We start from the raw sequence: 24,347 nt of genomic DNA, 5'->3' as shown, positions 1-24,347 counted from the left end.
TAAATCTGCACAAAAATAAATGTGCCTTGGGCCCGGCGCGGTGGCGCAAGTGGTTAAGATCCTCGCCTTGCACGCCCGGGATCCCATATGGGCGCCGGTTCTAATCCCGGCAGCCCCGCTTCCCTTCCAGCTCCCTGCCTGTGGCCTGGGAAAGCAGTAGAGGACGGCCCAAAGCTTTGGGACCCTGCACCTGCGTGGGAGACCCGGAAGAGGCTCCTGGCTTCGGATCGGCATAGTATCGGCCGTTGTGCTCACTTGGGGAGTGAATCATCGGACGGAAGATCTTCCTCTCTGTATATCCGCCTTTCCAATAAAAATAAAATAAATCTTTAAAAAAAATAAAAAATAAATGTTCCTTTTAATTCCATTTTCCACGCACTCTTATGGCCGCCTTTGCACGGCTGTGCATCAAGCGCCCAGGAAGCTTGATGTGAGGGTAAACCACAGGGAGCAATAACTATGTCCTGCTGCAGTAGCTTTCAGAATTTAGAATCGAAGAGAAATTTGTACACATTATTTTCCCCCAGAACCTTTTGAAAGGTGTATTTTGCTTTTTCTTGATTAACTTAAAATCCATCTTGAAAGACAGATTTGAAATGATGGGTACCACACATTGTTTCTTCAGTGTACAGCGAGAATTCTGCATCCCTGCAAAGACCAGCGGGAAGCTACAGGGCTGTTACTCAACAGCGCCATCTGCCGCGCTCTCAGCAGTAAAGTTTGCATTTTAGAAAGTGTCACTGTGGAGCACCCAGATATCTGGAAACAGATTCACCTCCGAGACATGAAGAGGTTTATTTTCTAGATATTTAGGTGTGTGTGTGTGTGTGTGTGTGTGTGTGTGTGTGTGTGTGTGTGTGTGTGTGTGTGTGTCTGTCTGTCTGTCTGTCTGTCTGTCTGTCTGTCTGTCTGTCCTGGGAAAGCAGTGGAAGATGGCTCAGGGTCTTGGGACCATGCACCCATGTGGGACTGATTGGTTCAGCTCTGGCCTTGCATCCACTGGGAGCGAACCAAAAGACTGAAGATCTGTCACTCCTTCTCTCTGTAAAGCTACCTTTCCAATAAAAATAAATAAATATTTTTTTAAAAAGAAAAATGAAAGAGAGAGAGAGAGAGGAGGGAGATCTTATATCTGCTGGTTCATTCTTCAAACCTCCACAATGGTTAGAACTGGATCAGGACCCTTGAATTTCATCTTAGGTCTCCCATGTGAACGTTAGGGGCCCAAACACTGATGCCAAATCCATTAGGAGAGAGCTGGATCAGAAGCCGGGTAGCCAGGACTCTAATTACTTACCACTCATAAAGCAGGTGGGAGCCAGTCAGTGGCCTAACCTGTTTTTGCCACAAAGCCAGCCTTAATTCTAGGTTTTCTAGGTCTTTAATGACACATTCTTTCAGCTGTTATTTTTTAGTTGGCTAAAAGGCTAATCTTAGGATTCTAATTTATGGGTCTGGCACGGTAGTCCAGCAAGCTAATCCTCCTCCACCTGCGATGCCAGTATCCCATATGGGCACTAGTTTAAGTCCCAGCTGCTCCACTTCTGATCCAGCTTCCCGCTTATGGCCTGAGCAAGCAGCAGAGGACGGCTTAAGACCTTGGGCCTCTGCATTCATGTGGTGCTTGATTCCTGGCTTCCGATGGATTCTTAAAAAATACTATTTCCTTCCAGAAGAATTCTAAATCTGATAGATAAATATTCTCCCTTCCAGGCAGGAGATGGGGTATAGCCGCTTTAGCCTTGTAGGCAGGCTACACCGAGTGACTGATGCTCCAGGACTGAAAGCCAAGAGAGAATGCCTTGACGGTGGAGAAGGCTGGCAGATATTATTTTACCCAGGTGACCAAAGCGAATAACACCATCGATGCCATGTGGGCACCTGGTACCCCTAATACAGTGTGTCCATAGAACATTTCACTTCTCTGATATTTTTTTCTAGAAGCCCATAACCCTAGTCACCACAACAGGTCAACCCAGATTGATGATCACTCTAAGATACTTGAGTAGAATCGAACTGCCAAAGCCATGGGGAGAGAGAGAGAGAGAGAGAGAGAGAGAGAGAGAGAGAGAGAGAGAGAGAGAGAGAGAGAGAGAGAGAAACTGTCCCAGAGAAGTGGACCCTAAGGAGGCAGAAGGACTAAATACAACATGGCATGCTGCATGGGAAGCCAGTTTGCTGAAAGTCCGGGTTTTAGTTTACGGTAGTATAGCACATAGTTTTTTTAGATTGAACAAATTCCAAATTCCCCCACCATCTAGGGGGATATTGAAGGAACCTAAAACTGAATGAGGCATGTCATAGAAACTGCCTGCAAATTTATAAAGTATTCCAAATTACAGACTTATCTAAAGATTTGTTTAGTGCTTGTTCTGCATCCATCTCTGAGCTCCACATTCGTTAGCACCTCTCATTTGAAGAACATGCCAGAGATTCAAAAGTGTTTTTGGACAACACACATTGTTTCCATTTATGGTGAGAAATTTTGTCCTGTTCTAAGTCACACAAAGACTAAGAAGACCAGGCAAGATCCAGCCACAAAACACATGGCCACATCACCACAAAACTGGTTATGCCCACAGCAAGTGTGTCACCTGCCCATTCCCACAGATTCTACTAGGAATGACTGGCACCAAAGCAGTGTGTTGTGGCATTAACGTATCCAGTGTACCTTGGCCTGTTTGTAGAAGAGATTTCTGTGCTGCAAAGAGTAATGAATCCTATAAGAAAAAAAAATTTGAAATGAGAAATAATCTGTCACAGTTTCAATATTTACCCAAAGATTTCATCATGAAGCAATAATATTCTCTCTGCCAAAGAAAATCCCTTTCATCCTTTAAGGCTGGCTCAGGATTGCTTTGGGAGTCTTGCCGCCCTGGCTGCTGTCTGCATGCTGGAGTGCACCATTCCAACCTCAGTACTTTGTAGCACTCTTCACTGCTTTTTGTTTTGTTTCCTGTTTTGAGATAGAAATCACGTGAGTATTAGAAATATATATTCATATTTTTACTACATATAAAATGACTCTCCATATCTTTTTCCATATAGCTTTTTTCCCTCTATTTAAATGTCACCTTCTAGCATACTGAAAATGACTATTGAAATGACTCAGTGTGTTCGGGCATGTTAAATCATTTAAAAGTCCCACAATGAAGTCACTACAGAGACTAGATAAAGAGTCCAAATGGATAAGGTAAGCTCAAGTGCAAGAAAAATCAAAAGTGCCTCTCTCTCTCTCTCTCTCTCTCTCTCTCTCTCTCTCTCTGTCTTCCTGTTTTGGAAGTAGTTATATTAGATGATATTTTTGTTCTACAAGAAAAATGTGCCTGATGATGACTGGAAGCTGGTGTTGACCTCAGTCTTGGTGGATGAATAACAGAGAATGAACTAGTTTGTGATAAATTGGGAAACACAGGATCTGTTTAAAGGGCAGGTGTGAGATGCACCTGCGATATCTCATTATGACAGAAAGCAAGCACGCATTCCGATAAGGGCTCGGATGTATCAAAGGAACACAGAAGCCAGTTTGGGCAGCTTTTCCCAGGCCAAATCTGTTAAAATATGAGCATTAGAAGAAAAACAATGGCAATGGAGTGTGATTCATTGAATAAAATGAGAGACCGTAATGGGCCTGAGACAGACAGGCTTAAAGTTTGGTGAGGAATTGGATGTTGTGTAATTTTAAATTTTTCTTTCTATAGGAAATATATTAAATAGAAATGATTTCACAATGAAGACTCCCAGCAGACACTACCTTAATTAAATTAGCAGCATGAATGTCATCATTAGCTGGATAAGCAAACTGTGTACCACTTGATAAGCTGCAATAACACAACCTCTTGTTAAGGAACAATGAACCTAATTATGAGGAAGTCATAACCTGTCTTCACCATCTATCTCCAGGCCATTTTACTTATTGTAAAGCAGAACTCTATGTCCATTAAATAATAATTTCCTGCTTTGCAAATGCACTCCCACACCACCAGCTGCTTGCATCCATCATCATACTTTCTAGCTCTGTGAATTTCCCTGTGTTGAGATTTCATGTAAGTGAATGGCACCGTATTTGTCCTTTGTGACTAGTTTATTTCTCTTAGCATGCTATCTTCCAAAGTTCATGTGTGGTGTGGCATGTGTCAGAATTGCCTTCCATTTCTTGACACTGAATAATATTCCTTTATGTATAGGCATATGAAATGCATCCACATGTTTTGCCTATTCATTCACCTATAGATAGGCTATTGGATTGCTCCCATGTTGCAGCTATTGCTAATAATGATGTTATGAACAAGAGTATGCCAATAACCCTTGAGACCTTGTTTTCAACACTTGCAGTAGCAGGAAGTCCACAAAGGGGCAGGTGTTGTGGTGTTCAGAATAAGAACTTGCAGTATTGTCATACCACACTGAAGTGTCACCTCAAGTCCCAGCAGTTCTGTTGCTGAACCAGTTTCCTGCTAATGCTCCTGGGAAAGCAATGGAAAATGTCCCAACTGCTTGAGTTTCTGGTATCCACAGAAGAGGTTAGAATGTAGTTTCTTATTCCTGGCTGTGATCCCAGGGTGATTTTGATTTGAATTTTCTTAATGGTTAATGATTCATGATGCTAAGTATCTTGATAGTGCTTTTGGGTCATTCATAATATTTGACAACTATCAAGTCCTGTGACAATTTTTTGAATAGGGAAATTTATTTTGTTGTTGAGTTTTAGAAGTGTTATATATATTCTGAGTATGTTAATCCTATGAAAAATGTAGTCATGCCTCATAATTGATATTTTAGTCAATGATGGACTATGGGTAAAGGTGATCCCATAAGATTACAAGGAAGCTGAGAAATTTCAAATGCTTTTGATGTTGGATGCATTGTGATTACTTGTGCTTGTTGTCTTGCTTGTGTAAAAAAATCCTGCTTCTTAAAAGTCATATGGAAGCACAGTGCATAGGATTTGTGTAGTATATAATACTTGATACATATAACAAGTGTTACAATATTATGCATTTACTATACTACATTTTATTCTTATTTCAGAATGTACTCCTGCATATAAAAAAGTTAAGGTAAAAGAGTTTGCTGTTCTGGTCCTGGGACATCATAAAGGTTGGTGGTGATGGTAGAGGTGGGAAAGTTGTCTTCGTTGCTTTTTCCCAGGTGCTTGATTTTTACCTCTGCTCATCTTCTCTCTGGCACAAAGCAGCAGCTGCCTTTGGTAGCTCTGCTCTTTAGCCTTATGATTGAATTACTTGTTCAGAATGAATCACTCCATCTCTGACACCAGGCAGCTTTCAACAGACTGCCCCGAAACAGCAAGCCAAATAACCCTGGGGGTCAGCTATTCATTATCAGGGATGGCAGTCAGTCATAATCATCCACCAATTGCTGGCGAATGGTTGCAAATTGGCGACCCAGGCACTGCTGACAGCCTAGCTCTCAGAGTCTCGCTTGACTTGAGTATTACAGTATCTGTGCAGTTATTGCCTTAAGCTGACAAAAAATGGCATTGCATTACTATTTAAAATTAAAATCAACGATTAGTATAATGACAGAATGCTACTGTCAGATGCCATTGAATGTCTCATTAATATTAATTTGCAGTATATAGAGCAATGGTTTAACGACTCAGCTACACACATCTAATTCAAATATTGATTAACTGAGCCATAAATCTGTGCTTATGAAAGAAATTGCTTTTAACTTTTTATGTTTGACTTTATGGTCTTAGCATTTTCAAAATTCATCAAATTTCAATAATAACAAACTTTTTCTGGTAGTTCAGTTATAAGAAGATATTTGCTAATTTTCAGCTCAGCCTAAATTTTTCAGGTTGTCAGAAATGACTTAATACTTTTTAATGAGTTCTTTCCATAGTATTATACCTCTCATTTCAATATTAGCATCATCAACCATGTTTTGTGGAATATGTTTGAGGAACCAGTGGAAAATTTCTTCAGTAAAAGAGAAAGATGCTATGGATTTCAAATAACTAGAATACTTATTTTGGTTTTTTTCTTAATTGTGGCAATTAACTTCTTTAAGATACTTACACATATATCATGTTGGTAATACTAAATGAACTTGTAACACATAACATAACATATAAAGTTTCACCACTGATGCTTTTGCACACTCCATATTTGGAAGTTTGTTTTGGTAGAACAGATAACGTATTTAGTCACTAACAGGTATTTAAGGGTATAATATTTTGTTACTTGTTGCTTCAGGCATATAGATGGATAACAGGTGTCCTTAAGCCTCAAGGTATCAAGGAAAATACATGAGGCACATATGCAATAATCAGAATGCAGACTGCAGACCCAGAAAGAGTAAATAGTTACTGTAGAGATGGAGCTTCTCCTTTATAACCGATCATGTTTATAATTAAATATTCCTTCAATGAGAAAATCATGTGCTACATATCAGTATCTTAGAAAGCAAACCTCAGTGTGTATTAGAATTGCTGCCTCCCAGCCATTTCGTTTCTCATCCAACTCCTTGCTAATGTGCCTGGGAAGGCAGCAAATGATGGCCCCTGCCACCCATGCGGGAGACCAGAATGGAGCTCCTGGCTCCTGGCTTCAGTCTAACTCAGATGTGGTTGCTGTGGGCATTTGTAGAGTCAACCACAAGATGGATAATTAGGTCTCTCTCTCTCTTTCTCTCTCTCTCTCTCACTTTCTTTGTGCACCCCTCACTCTCTATGACTCTGCTATTCAATAAAAGAATAAGCAGTTCTCAAAAAAAAAAAGCAGCTTGCCAACTCCATTTATCATCAGAGTTTGTAATTCAAAGGGCCCATGTTTGGGCTTAAACAGTAGGATTTTATTTTTATTATTATTTGAGAGAGAGAGGAACCTTCATCCGTGTGTTTGTTCCCCCAAATGTCTGCAACAGTGGAAAGGGACTCTCAATTACTGCAACACGTGGTCCACTTCCTTTATGCCAGGGGTCTCTGAAGCAGCTTCAGGAGCCTATGCAATTCTTCACTCTCATCATCCCTGATTCAGTCACACATCTTTGTGTTACGCCAACCAGAATATGAGAATATTGTGAATAAACATGAAGCACCTTCCAGGAGCATTGTTTGTCTCTTTATAAAGATTTATGAATGATTTATTTGAAAGTTTACTCCTCAACTGGTTGCACTATACAGGTCTGGGACAGGCCAAAGTCACAAAGTCAAGCTCCAGGAGCTTCATCCAAGTCTCCAATGTAGAGTCATCTTTTGCTGTGTTCCCAGATGCATTAGCAAGGATCTGGATCAGAAGTGGAGCAGATGAGACAGGAACTAGGATCTCCATGAGGATGACAGTGCCGCAGGCAATAGTTTAAACCCCTGTGCCGCAACACTGGCCTCAGGAGCATTGCTTTCAACTAAAAAACGCATCGCCATATTGTTTCTGATACTAGACTCCAAAGCTGAGGAGCTCTAGCACCTGGCTAGTATGTGTGCATGCGTATGAGCCCGTATATGCTTGCATGTTTCATACTTCCGTGTTGGTAGGATGTTAACAGTTCTAGTGATAACCGAATGATTTCTTCTGGTTGCTAAATGAGCAGCACTTGGTGTAAGAGATGGAAGAATTAGTCTTGTAATAAATTATTGTTCCAAATGGAGTCAATTATCTGTACGTACAGAAGATAAGTAGATGATAGGACACTAAAATAGCAGATTTAATATTTTGTGTTGAAGTAGGACAGCCCTCTCTAAAACAAACTTGGATGTAATCAATGCCTAAGAGAGTTAGTATGTCCTAAGCCAATGAAATCTTTCAAAAGGTGAAAAGCTTTTTTCATTTGCAAAATGGAATATGGTACCTGTGTTGGTGAATACATGTGTCTGAATAGATGACTAAACCTGAACAGCCTTCCCCGTGGCTCTGCCTTTAGGTAGCAGATGCTGCTTTCTGTTCAGAACTGTAGGCTCACACTGTGAAGGGCACTTCAGCTTGGCACTTCACCAAGGGGAGAAGTCTCTCTCAAAGTTCTCAGAAAACTGCCAGTCACTCTCGCTTCATCCTTTCTAGAGACAGTGAAGTTAGGGAAATTCCTTTGTTGGATAGGTCTATATGATAGAGTTTCTTCTCTCCAAACTGTCCTTCACTTTATTAATTTTTTTAAAGATTTACATGATGGGGGAAAGAAGGAAAAGAAGAAGAAGAAGAAAAGAAGAAGAAGAGAGGAGAGGGAGAAGGAGAGAGGAGAAAGGAGAGATCTCCTGCCTGTTGACTCACTCTGCAAATGTAATGGCCAGGGCTGTGCAAGCCAGGAGTCAAAAACCCAATGTGAATCTCCCACATGGACGCCAGGGAGTCAAATCCTTGAGCCATCACCTGCTGCCTCCCAGAGTGTGCAGTAGTGCAGAGCTGTGACTTGCACCCAGGCATTCCGATATGGGATACAGGCGTTCCAACCAGTGCTGTAACTACTAGACCAAATTCTGAACCCTTAATTTTTATCTAGAATATATTCTTTTAAATTATTTTTACTTTTTACTTGAAAGGTAGAGTGACAGAAAGAGAGGAAAGGGCAGAGAGAGAGAGAGATTGAAAAATAAATCAATCTTTTATTCACTGGTCCACCCCTCACTCCCCAAAGGGTTGATTAGTCAGGACTCAGCCAGGCTGAAGCTAGGAGACTGGAACTAGGTTTTCTCATGTGGGTGATAAGAAAACAAGCACTTGGGCCTGGCGCAATAGCATAGTGGTTAAGGTCCTCACCTTGCACCCCCTGGATCCCATACAGATGATGGCTCTAATCCCAGCAGCTCCACTTCCCATCCAGCTCCCTGCCTGTGGCCTGGAAAAGCAGTCGAGCATGGCCCAAAGCCTTGGGACCCTGCACCCACGTGGGAGACCCAGAAGAAGCTCCTGGCTCCTGGCTTCGGATTGGCTCAGCTCTGGCCGTTGCAGCCGCTTGGGGAGTGAATCATTGGGTGGAAGATCTTCCTCTCTGTCTCTTCTCCTCTCTGTGTATCTGAATTTCCAATAAAAATAAATAAATCTTAAAAAAAAGTAGAAGAAGAAGCCAAGCACTTGAATCATCCTCAGGTGATTTGGCAGGTGCTTTGCCAGGGAGCTTAGACTGTAAGAGGAGCAGCAAGGACTTGAACTAGCACTGACGTTGATGTTGCAGGTAGCAACTTTACAGTTATGACACAATACTGGCCCATAAAATAGGGAGTTAAAACAAACGAAAAAAGAATAAGGTGGGTGCGTGGGAGTGACAGAGGGAATGGGAGTAAGAGGGGTGGGAAATACCATTCATTTCCTTCTTAAAACTATAATATCAAATACATATTCACTTTAAATGAACTTTTTGAAAGTGTAAAAAGAAACTGTTTTCTTAAATTTGTGCTTAAGTCAGTAAAATGAAGTCTCTTTCATTATTAATATTATTTTTTACTTATTCAGTAAAGTCATATTAACCATTAATGCTTTAGTCTGTTTGGGTTGTTATAAGAACATAGCATAAGCTGGGTAGGGTTTAAACAACAAATAGTCACCTTTCACAGTTGTGCAGAGTGGGTAGTCCAGGGTCATGGCCCCTGCAGTGTCTGGAGAGGACTTTCTGACCACTCTTGGGTGGTAGAAGGGGCAGCCTGAGCTGGGGTTTCTTTCAGAAGGCCACTAATCCAAAATGTGATTGTTGAACACTCTTGATCCAACCACCTTCTGTAAAGGCCCCAGCTTCTGTTCTCATTGCACCAAAGAGCCGTATTTCAAAACAGAGATTTGAGGGAGACACATAGTCAGGTCCTAGCACCTACTATATTTCAGAGACTCATGAGGTACCAAGTATTCAAGAATGAATGAAGTGGTTGCAACCCTCAAGGTTATATTAAAAATGTAATCATGACTGGGCACACCAAAAAAAAAAAAGCGCAGAGAACCACCTGTAGGATGATTTGGAAGCACAAATACAGGACCTCTGACTGGCCAGGGAAGTGTTTGAAAGATGTCTGAAAGATGAGACTCTCGAGCAGTCTACTTGCTCAAGAAGAAGAATTAGCAATGTTACTCATGGAAGAACCGAGGAAGCATATTCCAGGCAGAGGGACAGTATGACCAAGGCACAGTGCATGCGCAAAGCTCCCACAGGAAGCTGGCCCTCAACTCCATCTGGGTCTCCCACATGCGTGCCAGGCAAGCCATCACTGCCTGCAAATGGGGTGCATTAGCAGGAAGCTGGATCAGAAGCAGATCTAAGATTCAAACTGAAATGAAGTTCGCGTGGACAGGTGGATCGCTTAATTTCAAGTAGCCATGGGCTTCTATATTCTGAAAAGAAAATCAACAGTAGTCAATGAGCAGCAGAAGGTAGTTAGGTCTGTGCAAACTAGGAAAAAAACAACAGACGTAAGTTATATTTAAAAGCTTCAGCTTATTATTTGAATAATGAAAACACCAATGATTTAAGTTGGATACATTACTGGCTAGGGATTAAGTGGTATGTGCTCAGAAAGAGCAGCCAGCTGGCAACAATGCCCATTGGGCACAAGAACGGATAATGGAGCAATATGAAATTTGTCTTTTGAGAATAAATTTCTCCTAAGGAAACGACATACAGACAGGACTCCTGGATGAACATGAATATTTACCCCGTCTTTGTAGATGTTTGTGTATAAGATGAAGTTTGACACTAAAAAGGAAAAAGAAATGTGTGATAATATGCAGGCATATGCTGCGTCTTGAGTGCTGTGCAAGACTAGGGTGTGAAGGAAAAATTAGTGCGTAGTTCCACTGCCGATGATGTAAAAAAACTCAAGCACATTTGGTAACTTTTAAATTAGATAATATCAGAGTACTCCAATTTGTAGAGAATTAGAGTTAAAAGACAAATGTATTTTGGCTCACAGATTGTTTTTAAAAGTTTTTTTTTTTTAATTGGACAGTCAGATACACATAGAAGAGGAGATAGACAGAGAGGAAGATCTATGTCTGACGATTCACTCCCCAAGTGACCACAACGGCTGGAGCTGAACCAATCCGAAGCCAGAAGCCAGGAGCTTCTTCAGGGTCTCCCACGCGGGTGCAGGGTCCCAAGGTTTTGGGCCATCCTTGACTGCTTTTCCAGGCCACAGGCAGGGAGCTGGATGGGCAGCGGGGTTACCAGGATTAGAGCCATCATCCATATGGGATTCTGGTGCGTGCAAGGCGAGGACTTTAGCCACTATGCTATCGCACTGGGTCCAGCTCACAGAATTTTAAATCCATGTAGTTACTCATGGTATACTTTTTCCATGAACTTCTTGAGATTTCAAATATTTTTGTCCCAAAATATATTTCCTCTAAATTCAATAAACTTTTTGAAGTGCCCTTGTAAAGCTTGTAGCTTCTAACCAAAACTTTATTATTATTCTTTTAAAATATTTATTATTTATTTATTTATTCATCTATTAATTTAAAGGAGTACAAGTTAGATAGACAAGATGACGATCTTGCATTCGTTGGTTAACTCCCTAAATAATCACATCAGCTAAACTGTAGCTTGGGCCTCAGTCTGGGTCTCCCCTCTAGGTTTCAGGCACTCAAGTACTTGAACCATCCTTGCTAACTCCCTGAGCGTGCATTGGCTGGAAGTTGGATCAGAAGTAGATGTGGAATTCAAACCCAGATACTCCGACACCAGGTGCAGATATCACAAGCAACATCTTAACTGCTGTGTCAAACGCCAAGCCCGCTATTCAGATGGTTTAAACTTAAAAGTTCTGCTGAAATATGTATCACATAAAATTGCACCTTTTAAAATTAAAAATCATAATTTTGAAAGCATTTCCAATGAAGACACGAATTTAACATGCCAGATGTAAAAGCAAAAAGCCCCACACTATTTAGACAATTATGAACCACTTTTTTTCAGTTATTTTCTACGTTGGTAGTCACATCATTTTCACTTTAATATTCTAAATTTGATACAAATATATAGACCCAAGGATTTAATTTCACCATTACTATTTCTATGTGTATTACTAGTTTATTTATTTATTTTCAAAATTTCTATTTTGATTGGAAAGGCAGATTTGCAGAGAGAATGAGAGACAGAGGGAAAACCCTTCTATCTGCTGGTTCACTCCCCAAATGGCTGGAACTGATCATTCCAAAACCATGAGCCAGGAGCCTCTTCCAGGTCTCCCACATGGGTGCAGGCTTCCAAGGTTTTGGGACGTCCTCCCCTCTTTTCCCACACCATAAGCAGGGAGCTGGACAGGAAGTGGAGCAGCTGGGACATGAGCCAGTACCCATATGGGATGCCGGTACTTGCAAGGTGAGGATTACCCAACTTAGTCATTACACTGGACCTCTTCTATTTTTATCTTTATTTTTTTAAGATTTAATTATTTTCTATTGGAAAGGCAAATTTACAGATTGAAGGAGAGACAGAGAGAAAGATCTTCCATCTGCTAATTCACTCCCCAAGTGGCCGCAGTGGCCAGAGCTGAGCCAAGCTGAAGCCAGGAGCCAGGAGTTTCTGCTGGGCCTCCCACATGGGTGCAAGGTTCCAAGACTTTGGGCCATCCTCAATTGTTTTCCTCTACCATAGCAGGGAGCTGAATGGAAAATGGAGCAGTGGAGACTCAAACCGTTGCCCATATGGATCCTACAAGCTGAGGTGCCAGGCCCTTCTATGCTTATTTTTACAGCTTCCTGTAGTTAACAAGTCTTTTATCATGAAGTAAGTCATTCACTAAAAATTTCAGGCCATGGTTAAAGACTCTGGTCAGGTTTCTGGAATTTAATGATGATTTCTGGAAAAATCCTACTTGAACTGAGTGTTAACATATGATGTGTATGTAGATGTGGTCTTTCAAGCCCTAACCTAACTGCCTTTTTTGGCAGGGTGGTGGTGGTGGCAATAGTTCTCTTGGCTACTTATTAGTCATGTTATTTTTACTTTAACTTCTGGCTCAACTATTACTATAGCTCCTTTTAGAAATCTAATCATTTAGTCTGAGTTTAATTGATGGCATCCTATGATAACCCACCTCTCCATCACATTCAGTTGCAATTAATCTCTGCTGTGAAAGTTAATTGAAATCTGTGCCACAGCCCACTCCATGGCCACAGCTGGAGTTGTAAATAATCTCTCTCTCTCTTTTTTTTTTTTAACCTGGTAGGGTTTTGTACCTTTCTTACATAGATTACACTTCTTTGTGGGTCTCAGAGATCACAGATTTACAATGATGATGTAGACCAGAATTACATCTCTGGTGTTGCGTGTTGTTGGGTTGTGGATGTAAATCATAGTATTCTGACCAATGGGTGGGCATCTGGCCAGAGTGGACTTTCTTCAACACTGAATATTAAGGCAGAAAAAAATAGCAGTGGTTCTCAAAGAACCATCAAGTGGTTGCAATTGCCTGGTTTCCAGCTGAGCACTCATCCTTCTTTTCAGCCATTTGAGCTGCTGTCTTATCTTTTCAATAAATTACCTTGTCTACTGCCTTGCAATCCCCACCCCGCAGACTGACACACTGAGCCAAGGGGAGGCTGCGGAGATGACAAGAGAGATTTAAGGAGCAGAGCAAAGGCAGGATGCTCTGCCTGGGTTTCAGCCACACGGGCCGCTGTTACCTGCCCTGGATATTTCACTTGAAGAACGGTTTCTAATTAAAAATTTTTTTTTAAACCATCACATCAATAATGATTAAGATTTCAGTCACACAACCTTAAATTGGAGAATTTCAAGGACAAATTAAAGGTGAGAATGATCCTAGAAAATATCTGAGTAAAAAAGAAAATGAGAAATTCGAGGCAGCTTTCAAAGTTCATGTAGTATCAAAGAAAGACATCAGGGTACATTCTCCTGCAAGAAGTCTGAATACCTAAACACTGAAGGCTAAGCAGGGGAGGCAAGTCGAAAAAGGGCTAAAGAAGTCATGATTAAAAAACAGGTGAGAAACAGGGGCTCATTGCTTAAATAACTCTGAGGGAAACAAGCCTGACAGAATGTACATGAGCTCAAGCACCAAAAAGTATAAGGTTCCCCTTCACCCCCCGCCCCCAGGGGTAATGAAACAGCTAAGATTGAAACTAAACATTTCATCCTGAAATTTTCAGCTTCTCTAGAATCCAATGTGTTGACATCCGCTTTAGATTCCACTAACCAGATTTAATAGAGGTCCAAGGATAAAAGGAAACTGGCAATGTAGCACACGGTTCTTAGAGGTGGTATTTGTAGGGCAGCATCAATTTCCCAAGCCAAGAGTGCCAGGGTGAACATGAGAGCTGCAATGCATAGAACTTGCTATTGGATTTCGGTTCAGATTTTGTTCAATGCTGTCCTCAAGGTCCTGCTTCTAGGGGTGAGATTTTTGCTGTACTTTTACTGTACATGGCCTCCCTTTGTTCCACAAGGATTCTTTCTTTCTTTTCTTTTCTTCTTCTTCTTTTTTTTTTTTTTTTTTTTAGATATTAGTAGGTTCTTCTATTACAATAGGGTAGGACTGGGAGCAGGGGTGGAGAGGGGGAACAGGAAGGGACACCTCTCCTGCCATGGTGGCAGGATGCAGACTTCCAGGTAGGGGAGGGAAAGGGTGGAGGGTGGGGAAGAGGAAGGAAAGTGGAAGGGAAGAGAGAAGAAGGGATGGGCTGTGTCCACAAGGATTTTTTTCATTACTTGAAATAGTAACTAACCCTTGAGGGAAAATATGGGCCAATCCAGTGTTTGTTACTTGATTTGATCAGCGCTGAAGCCTGTAAAATCAGCTGGTATTGTAGGATGGGACTTGGGCAGCCTATGACTGTGATGCTGGTTAGCAATAATCACCCGTGATCACTCTGGAATAATGGGCCTATTAGTGATGACCCTCTGAGAGGGGTGTACAGCTATTGATGTATGATTAAGAACATGAAAATTCAGATCATGGAATGAATGGATATGTTGTACAATTCTAAAAAGTGCTGAGAATGACAAACTCAAATTTCTTAATCTTTGACTGAATGTTGAAAATGAAACCCAAAGACTACTGTCACTACCAAAAGAATATCTTTTCCTTAAAACAGCAGAACAGAGAGAAACTCTCCCCTACCAAAAAAGGAAAAATCTCCAAGATTTATCCAATACATTGCCCAATGTTAGTCAATTTACAACATCATCCAATAGTTGATGTGTGATTTAGGGCATTGATTAAAGGGGATTTAGACTGTAGAACTTGAATGAGGATTCATGATAAACTTCAGAATACTCAGGCTACTCATATCCCCAGCCCCTCACCAGGCCTGCCTCGCAGTCAGTGCAGCTCACCTCTGCTACCTGGGCAGTGCATTTAAAGTTGCAATGACCTCCCCTAAGGGAGTCTGCACCATTTCCTACCCCATCATCTCCAATCCTACGACAGGGTCAGATTTCAGCAAGATTCCACATTACCCTTGCTACTTACTAGCAGCAACAGTCCAGGTAATATATGTGTATAATTTTTGAACACATTGAGGGAGTAACCATGATTTTGGTTCATACTGAACTATGGGTGTTAGCTAAATTTATTTTCTCAGTGGCTTACTTATTTCCTTTGCTGTGCAGAAGCTTTTTAGTGTGACATAAAATCCCATTTGTCTGTTTTTCCTCTTCACTTCCTATGCTTCTGGGCTTACATCCAAGAAGTCTTTGCTTCTTCCAAATGTTTGCAGTATTTCCTCTAGTAATTTGATAATATCAGCTCACAGATTTAGACATTTTATCCATTTAGAATAGACTTTTATTTTATATAAGAGGTAAGGTAGGGGCTCTTGTTTCACACTTCTGGAATTTCCCCAATAGCATCTCTTGACGAGATGATCATTTCTCCAGTGATCAATTTTAGCATGTTTGTCCAAGATTATTTGACTGTAGATGTGTGCACTAATTTTTGAGGTTTTAAATCTGTTCCACTCATTGATATGTCTATTTTCGTGCAGGAATCACATCTATCTAAAGTGAAATGTGATAACAAAATCATAATGGGTAGAAAGCAAGTAGTTGTACTTAACCGCCCGGGTCAAGATGCTCACAACAGCTGACATTGTGATATAAAAATTACCGAACTACAAAAGTTTTAAACAATACCTAGTGATACTAGGGAAGGGAGGATATAGAGAAAATTCCAGAATGGCCTAGGGTGGGGAAGGCATGAATTCAATCCAGAACTGATGCATGAGTGAAAGAAACTTGAGGTATCATTGCTGCCTCCTGGGGTATGCACTAAAAGAAACCTTCAATTTGGAGCCAGAACTGGGTACTGAACCAGGTCTTCTGAGTGGAGATATGGGTGCTCCAACCAGCACTTTAATGCCTGCTTTCTTCAACGTTCTTTTTTAATCCCTCTGTTACCCTCACTTAACCCTTTCTTTGACCTCCTGGGAAGGTCCCTAATTACATATAAAAGAAACTATTGAAAGCTATATTATAAGTATCAATGCTTGAAATTCTGGCACAAAGTAAAAATGATCTGCTAGAGGTGTTGGTCTATATGACAGATGTGACTGAATGACAGAGGACAGGAAACCATCAAGCAGTACCTGGTACTAACTGGCTTCCTGGGAGAGTAGGACTGAGGTGAGAACCTACACTGGTTCATTGGCATCGAAAAAGGATTGGAAAAGAAATCACTGGCTGCTTCACTTGGCATTCAGTTTGTGACTTTTTTTTTTAATGTGAATGTATATTTTACCATAGGTCTCTTCTGTAATGGGTGGTCTGAATTATCAACTGAACAACATGATCAATCATATGGATGCTAGTCAGCCAACTCTCCAGCCACCCTCACATTTCCTCATTTGGGCCCATGAACGAAGTAAAATGGTAGTAAGGCTATAAACTCAACAGTACGTCTTTCCTTTCGCTTGGCTCCCACCACAGCTGAGCACTCGGTTTGTCAAACACAAGCAAATGTCGGCCTCTAGTGTATTGACAAAAGCTGGAACTATGTTAGACTTCACCCATCATGAAGAAAGGCTTCTATTAAAATTAATCCAGAATTATTCTTAAATTCTTGCCGCCTTCTGTTATCGCCTATTGACAATAATTTCCACATCACACACAATATTGCCAGTTACCCAGGAAACTGCTTTCCAGAAATAAAAAAAGGAGCACATAGCTTTGAAGTTCATGCATCCTAATGTGTGTTCCATTATGGGAAAGAGCTACAGATAGTTTAGAAAGGATGGGCATCTTGGCTAAGATGCTGCCTGGGGCACCCCTACTCCGTATCTGAATTAGAGTTGCCTCTCTGATTTCAGATTCCTGCTAATGCACATCTTGGAAAACAGCTGGTGATTGCTCAAGTGGGTGGATCCCCGTCATCCACATGGGGGATCTACTCAGAGTTCTAGCCCTTTCCTTGGGGGTGACTCAGTCCCTTGCTGTCCCAGGCAGTACATGGGAGATCTGGATCTTTCTCTCTCATTCTCTCTCCATTTCTCTGCTGTCCTAGTAAACTTATAAAGTCTCCAAAATTAGGGGCCAGCATTGTTGGCATAGCAAGTAAAGCTTGTGTTGAGACACTTGCATCCTTTGCCAGGGTGCTAGTTTGAGTCCATGGGTTGTTCCTGTTAATTAATCTGGCAGAGTAGCAGAACATAGTGCAAGTGCTTGAATCCCTGTTCCTCATGTGGGAGACCCAAATGGAGTTCTTGGCTCCTGTCTTGGGCCTGATGCAGCTCTGGCCATTCTGGATATTTGGGGAGTGAACCAACAACATTTTATTTTTTTTGCAACAAAATTAACTCTCAGCAGCATGTTATTACATGTATGTATGAACATGATATAGCTTGAAGAATTAAAAAGAACAGAGCATCAGTTTGACAAAGCCTCCTTTCAGAGGACCATGAACGCTGCTAAAACCAAAGCAGAAACAATCATCCAATTTGAGGTTAAACTTGAGGTGAATGATAATAAAATCACTAATACTTCATGAAAAGTTTGTGAGGGCAATGCCCAAACAAATCAACAGTTTACACACAGACAGACTCATTTAAGAAGGGATGGAACCATGTTCAAGGTGAAACTTATTGCAGCAGATCATTCCCATGAATTTGCCAAGAAAAATTAATCTTGCTCATACCCTTCCTGAGATGAACTGACAGTAAAACAGCAAGGACAATAGCCAATACCACAGACAGCAATTGGTTCAGCTTACTCAATTCTTACCAAAAAATTAAAGGCAAATGAACTTTTTCCTTGGTAGCTGCTTGAAGTAATATACCTGTGGCATTTGCAGACAGGAGCCAAATTTTCAGCAGCAATTTTAATACATGGGCTCAAGACTAGAAAGCAAAACAATTCTTTGCAAACTGTAATAGGAAGTGACACATGACCTCACCAGTGTGATCCTGAAGACAAAGCCTTGTCCAAGCAACTAGAAGTGGAGGGCCCCTAGAAGTGGAGGTAGTCTGGGTAAAGCAAAACACTTCAGGAGCAAAGGTCTTTATGGTAGCATTTTGGAGGATACTCAAGGCATCTTTTATTGACTTTCTGGGGTGGGGGGGGCGGTAAAAGGATAATAACCTCTGGTTATGGGTAGAGGGTTTTGAGGAAGTTAGTTACAGTTTTAGCAGAGAGTTACATGGGAATCCTTTATCAGTTAGATCATTATCATTGTTCATAATCATTCCTCTCACCAGACATGACTTTTGTAAGAATGTCCATGGAAATCATTAGGCATCCACCTTCAAGTCTTGTTTGGCTCCTTCTGACTTCCTTTTGTTTCCAAATATTAAAATATCTTTAAAGGGCATTGATTTTTCTCCAGATAAAACTATAAGTGCTTGCTAAAATGTCTTCAACTTGATAGAGCTGGTATTGAGAAACAAAACTTGTAACTTTTATTTTAATGTTTTAATCTATTTTTTTTTTCACAAACTTTCTCACATCCCCTCACAAGTGATCTAGTGAGAAATGGAGATGGGTAACAAGGGCTCCTCTTACTAAACTATGTATTTGCAGTTTTTTCCTCTTGTCTCAAAACTTTTGGACCATGACTGATGCTGCCCCAGAAACTCTAAGTTGTCTGTCACCTCCTCAAAGTGTAAGAACAGATGCCTCTGCTTGGCACAGCCTGTGCCTCGTGGTAACAGTGTGAGGGTCCTGAGACAGGGAACTTGGTGGCAACAACGGTCCATTGAACTGCCGGCTTTTACCTTCTTATGGTGCTGCATAAAAGGATGGAAAAGGGAGTGATGTAACTGTGTGAGTGACTGGAGTGCAGAAGTGTATTTTTGTTTATGGTAAAGGCAGGAAGGAATAAGGGAAGACGCAATGGAATACCTAAGTAGTTAATCGGACTGTGAGGTTCTGGAGAAAAATTAGAAGGAAACTGCAGTCACTGAATGCAGGCTGAAACACGAAAGGCCAGGTGCTTTGGTGTGATGGTTTGAATCCTCTCAGCAGTTTAAGAATTTTGGTTAGCTTATAATACTTAAAGGCAAAGGAATAATGTGAAAGATGAAACTTCTACAAGAATTTTGTGACAGCTGCAGAAATGAAGACAATCACATTTATCCCTGCTTCTTTCATTTCTTGAATAAGACTTTGTAGAGGACCGGGAAGGGTGGTTGGTGATCACTTTACAAATAAGTGAATACTTAACATGATTTTGAGGAAAGAATTTAATACAGCTAGAGAAAGAGTTGAACCTGAGTGGAACAGAAAAACACATTAGAATAGTTAGTCCTTTAAATGAGTAAGAGTTTGGACAATGCCCCAAATAAGTTTCTTTTGATGCAAAAAAAAAAAAAAAACTAGAAAGCTATGCAATGTTTTACTAGAAAATACGTTTCCTACAAACTCATTTATTGTGTACGATGCAATGCTAGATGGTTGGAAGGCAAGAATGAGTGACTTGTTCCCACTATTCTGGTACTTAATGCTTATTAGGAAAACAACAAACACATCAATATATTTATGTATAATCCTGTAATATGCTTGTAAATCAATTGTAGAGAACTGATCCTTGAGTGGAATGTGAAGAGACAATCAGAATTTCAGCGGGTCTGGGAAAGCAGACATTTCCGAAAGAGTAGTGCGATGATGGCAGCAGAAGACTAAAGCTTTTAGGAGGTCATGAGTGTGGATGCTCCATGCCTGTGTTCAGTGCAGGTGGAAGAGAGACTGCAGAGGGCCTTAGAACCCTTCACTTCTGCTGAGTTGGGTTACAGAGAAAATGTTACTGAACACGAACCAGGATATAGGCTCTCACAGAACACACAATCTACCAGTACTGTGAAGTTGCAGTTCCCAGCCTCCGTTATTGTGAGACAGACATTTGCCATTTATAAACTACTAAGAGATAGTATTTTGTTACAGCAACCCAGATGGGACACGAGGATTATAGAAGCCAAGTTGGTGATGCATTTGTTGCCCAGCTGACACGAGGGGACTCAACTTTCACAGTCATGGAACAGGTGCCTACAAATAAGCTTTTGTTGATAACCTTCAACACAGAATACCTGGCACATGGTATGCCTTTAATACCTGATTTTTAAAAACGGACTCATATATGGTGTATTTAATCAGAATCAACTTTTACGGTCAGGTTCAGGTCTCGGTGTATTTTACATATGCACTGTCAATAGCACAAAGTTCTATAGAGGCAGGATTGCAAAATGCCTTTTAAAGGTACTTTTGTACTTACAATACACACTCTCCTCCCACTGACGGGCTTTGCCCTGCCTTGCGTTCCTCCCCACAACTTCTCTCAGCATCTTCTTCCAGCCGGCCCAGCAGGGCTGCCCCGCCTTCCGGGAGCGGGGCGCATGCGCGGCAGGTCGCGCACATGCGCAGTCCGCGCGCCGCCGCTGAGGAGCCGGCGCTGAGGTGGCCTCGGAGCGGGAGGAGTGGTGGTGGCGCTATGGCCGAGACGAGTGGGGAAGTGGCTTCCGTGCCTGCGGCCGGGGCTGCCAATGGCCTCAACAACGGGCCAGGCGGCATCTCGGCTCAGTCCAACAACCCGCTGTCTCGCAAGCTGCATAAGATCCTGGAGACACGGCTGGACAACGACAAGGTAGCCGTAGCCGCCGGCGCGGGGTCTCCTGTCCGCCCCCAGCCCGGAGGGAGTCCAGGGAGCTGGTCCCGTGGCCCGGGAGGCCAGGGAGCCTCCGCAGAGGCCTGGGGGCTTCTCGGGATTTGCTCCGCTTGGAGGACCGGCTGGGGGAAAGCTCCGGAAGAAGTGTGCCCTGGCCAGCCGAGCAGGGGTCCCTGAGTGCCTCAGGAGCACAGTGGGGCTGGCAGGTGGATGGCGAGCACGTCCACCTGCAGCTGGTCACTGCTGCTCGCCCTGACCCGTGGTGTGTGGGCTCCTGCAGGACTCCTGGACCGCGAAGATCGCGGGCTCTCCCAGGCACCTGCTGAAACTGCGTGATGACCCAGCTGTCTCCCCTGAGCTCCTGGGAAAGTGGTCATGGCAAGCTTGCAGGAGGAAACGAGCCAAAGTGAGAGCTTTCTAGATACAGGGTCGCTGAAGATAAGCTGCGGATGAGAGGTTGACCCCTGTGTGTAGAAAAGTAACATTGCAGTGTGTAAGAAAGAAGGGTGCTATGGCCTGGAGTTTCAGAGATAACTGCTGAATTAGGGTATTATGAATTACATTCTGTTAAAATGTAAAAAGTGGTGATGTTTGATCTCATTGGTACAACTGGGTAGCACTCTCCCCTTTTTACCTATGAGAGAAATAAGGAGTGCAGAAAGCAGCTAGGCCCAGGTCTCAGACCCAGTACCTGGTGGAGCCGTAACTTTCAGTGTAGTCAGTGTGATTTTGTTGATCGTTTACTGACAACTTTAAACTCTAGGGCATTTCAAGACTGTAATCAAAGGACATTTTAGTTTGTGGCTTTGTTGTCTGCACAATGAGTGTGTGCAGTTGTAATAGCTTTCTTTTTTTTGATTCAATTGCTATTGGAAACATGGAAGAGTAAGCTTATTGACTACACTGAGGTCAGAATTTGTATTTGTAGAATTGGAGGTGCTATTGGCAAATCCTGGGCTTGACCCTACAGCTCTCTCCTCTATCCATATTCTTTGCAAGAAAACTCTTTGTTTCTTTTGTGACTTCAGGTGCACACCTGATGGATATCGTAAAGACATAAACAGATCTCTTTCTTTGCTCAAAGTAAAGAATATTAATTTCTTTTAAGTAAAGAATGTTAGCATTGACTCACTCAAGCAGAAATCATACAAGTAATTTTTTTGTTTTGACCCTTTTTTGTATGTGTTATTCAAGGCAGTAACAAATCCTGTAGCCCAGGCCTTGCCATAAAAAAAAAAAATGTTTTGCAATCTCTCCTTTTCATCTTGATTTAAAACTATTGGATTTTGTCTTTTTAAAAGACAAATCTTTTTGCATATACTTATTTTCTGGCCCCTCTGCCACCATTCATGCACAATGTTGGAATAAACTTTTGAAGTTTTAAAGCATAAATTACATGACCCGCCTGCCCTAAACCTCTAATAGTTTCCCATGGCTTTGTGTTACTGGATTGCAGTCTTCTTTGGTTTTTCGTTTGAAAACAGGCTTTACCCTCTGGGTGGCTCGTTCCCACCATGGAGGCTTTAGTTCAGAAGTCACTTTGGAGAGATCTTCATCTCTTAAGTTCCTCTAAGTTCTGCTTCTCTGCATGTAGTTCCTGGTGTGGAGGCTATCCGTGGTACTGATGGTATGGAAGCTTCCAGACATAGTTTATGCATGCACAAATAAATGTGCATGTTTGTATTCCTAAGGAGTAGATATTATAAGTTCCTGGAAGCTGCTGTTTCTCAAAACTCATGTAAGTAAAGATTTTTCTTTCCTTTTAAAATGTATCAATCATATTTTATTTGATCAGTCACTTCCAGGTGGACACTTAGCTTATTTCCACTCTTGGGAATTGCAGTCAGTTCTGTAGTGGATCCTGTCGTTATGTGTACTATTATGTTCCAGAAATAAGACTTCTGGTAATTTGAAGGTGACCCAGTCGTTTTTTGATTATACAGTGGAGCCCAGTAATTTGGAAGTGATTTCAGTAGGTTTTGGTTTGAGATTAGGAAATCAGTTCCACTCACTTTCTTCTGTCACCAATTCTGTAGGAGATGTTGGAAGCTCTCAAGGCACTTTCAGCCTTTTTTGTTGAAAATAGTTTGCGTACACGGAGAAATTTACGTGGAGATATTGAACGCAGAAGTTTATCCATCAATGAAGAATTTGTAAGCATTTTCAAAGAAGTGAAGGAGGTATGTAAATTTTTTCTTTTCTTTTTTTACACTTATTGAGACCTTACTATAAGGTTGGTTCTGTGCTAAGTTTTTTTTCAGTTGATGTTTGCTATTAATATATTGTGTTCACATAGAAAATTACTCCTGTTGCATCTGGATCTTTATTTGGGGTTAGTATGGTTTCTGAATCTGCGACTTACGTTAATATTGATTCTTAGAAACTTGTAACATCTTTAACATGAGATTTCTCTTTGAGAATTTTAGGCTTTTCAGAACAACAAAAATAACTTTCTCTGAATGTTCTTTGTAGTAGAATATCCTTCCATTGAATACCTCTCTGGAATAACCACTTTTCTGTTTGAAATGGACTGGTGTTCATTTACTTTTACTCCATCATAACTTGTGAAATACTCACATGAAGACTGTAAGATTTGCTGACCACCAGTGAAAGAATACCTCAGCTGAATATATAGAAGAATTTAGATGGCGCGTGTTCCAGGAAATCATGGTCACGAGACTCCCTTCCCCGTGTAGTGGAAAGACAGCTGTGCAGGAGAGGGCTGCAGGGGAAGGAGAGCGAGGAGGAAAGGGGGCAGGGGATTTTAAACTCCCCCTGACGTGGAGGCTGGTTGGGGAAGCTTCAGCCCTTCGCTGGTGGAGCTGTGATTGCACTGCCGAAGGGGCCCACTAGAATTCAGTCCTTCCAGGTTGCAGCCTGAGATTGGGCTCAAAACAAGCTCTGCCCTCTGGGTTACTCAAGCAACCATCAATGATGAATTACTCCAATTCATACATAGTAATTTGTCATGTTTTAATGTGTAATCAACATGCCATAGGGAGAAAATAAATTTGCATTTTATTGTATAATATTATTATAATACGTAATGATATTTCTCTGAATCCTAGAAGTTTTTTTTTTTTTAAAGATTTATTTATTTTCATTGGAAAATCAGCTATACGGAGAGGAGGAGAGACAGTGAGAAAGATCTTCGGTCTGATGATTCACTCCCCAAGTGAGCGCAATGGCCGATGCTATGCTGATCCGAAGCCAGGATCCAGGAACCTCCTCCAGGTCTCCCACATGGGTGCAGGGTCCCAAGGCTTTGGGCCATCCTCAACTGCTTTCCCAGGCCACAAGCAGGGAGCTGGATGGGAAGTGGAGCTGCCGGGATTAGAACTGGTGCCCATAT

The 24,347-nt window shown here is 41.6% G+C and overlaps 1 protein-coding gene across 2 annotated transcripts in view; it reads left to right on the top strand.

Annotated features, from left to right (window-relative positions):
- The first annotated feature begins 20,787 nt into the window (after window positions 1-20,787).
- The window catches only part of LOC121168037 (conserved oligomeric Golgi complex subunit 6), a 64,399-nt gene continuing 60,839 nt past the window's right edge, over window positions 20,788-24,347 (top strand). The window contains exons 1-2 of one of the 2 annotated variants that reach the window (XM_040997803.1): window positions 20,788-20,974; window positions 23,032-23,175. In XM_040997803.1, coding sequence (XP_040853737.1) covers window positions 20,822-20,974; window positions 23,032-23,175 — 297 coding nt within the window. In that variant the 5' untranslated portion in view covers window positions 20,788-20,821. The remainder of the gene's footprint in view (window positions 20,975-23,031; window positions 23,176-24,347) is intronic. The other variant, XM_040997804.1, reaches the window with a different exon arrangement.

Source organism: Ochotona curzoniae, unplaced genomic scaffold (assembly GCF_017591425.1).
Source record: "Ochotona curzoniae isolate NIBS_2020 unplaced genomic scaffold, NIBS_Ocur_1.0 patch47, whole genome shotgun sequence".
Classification (NCBI taxonomy): domain Eukaryota; kingdom Metazoa; phylum Chordata; class Mammalia; order Lagomorpha; family Ochotonidae; genus Ochotona; species Ochotona curzoniae.
The sequence above is the reverse complement of the archived record's forward strand: the minus strand, read 5'-3'. Positions and strand labels throughout refer to the sequence as shown.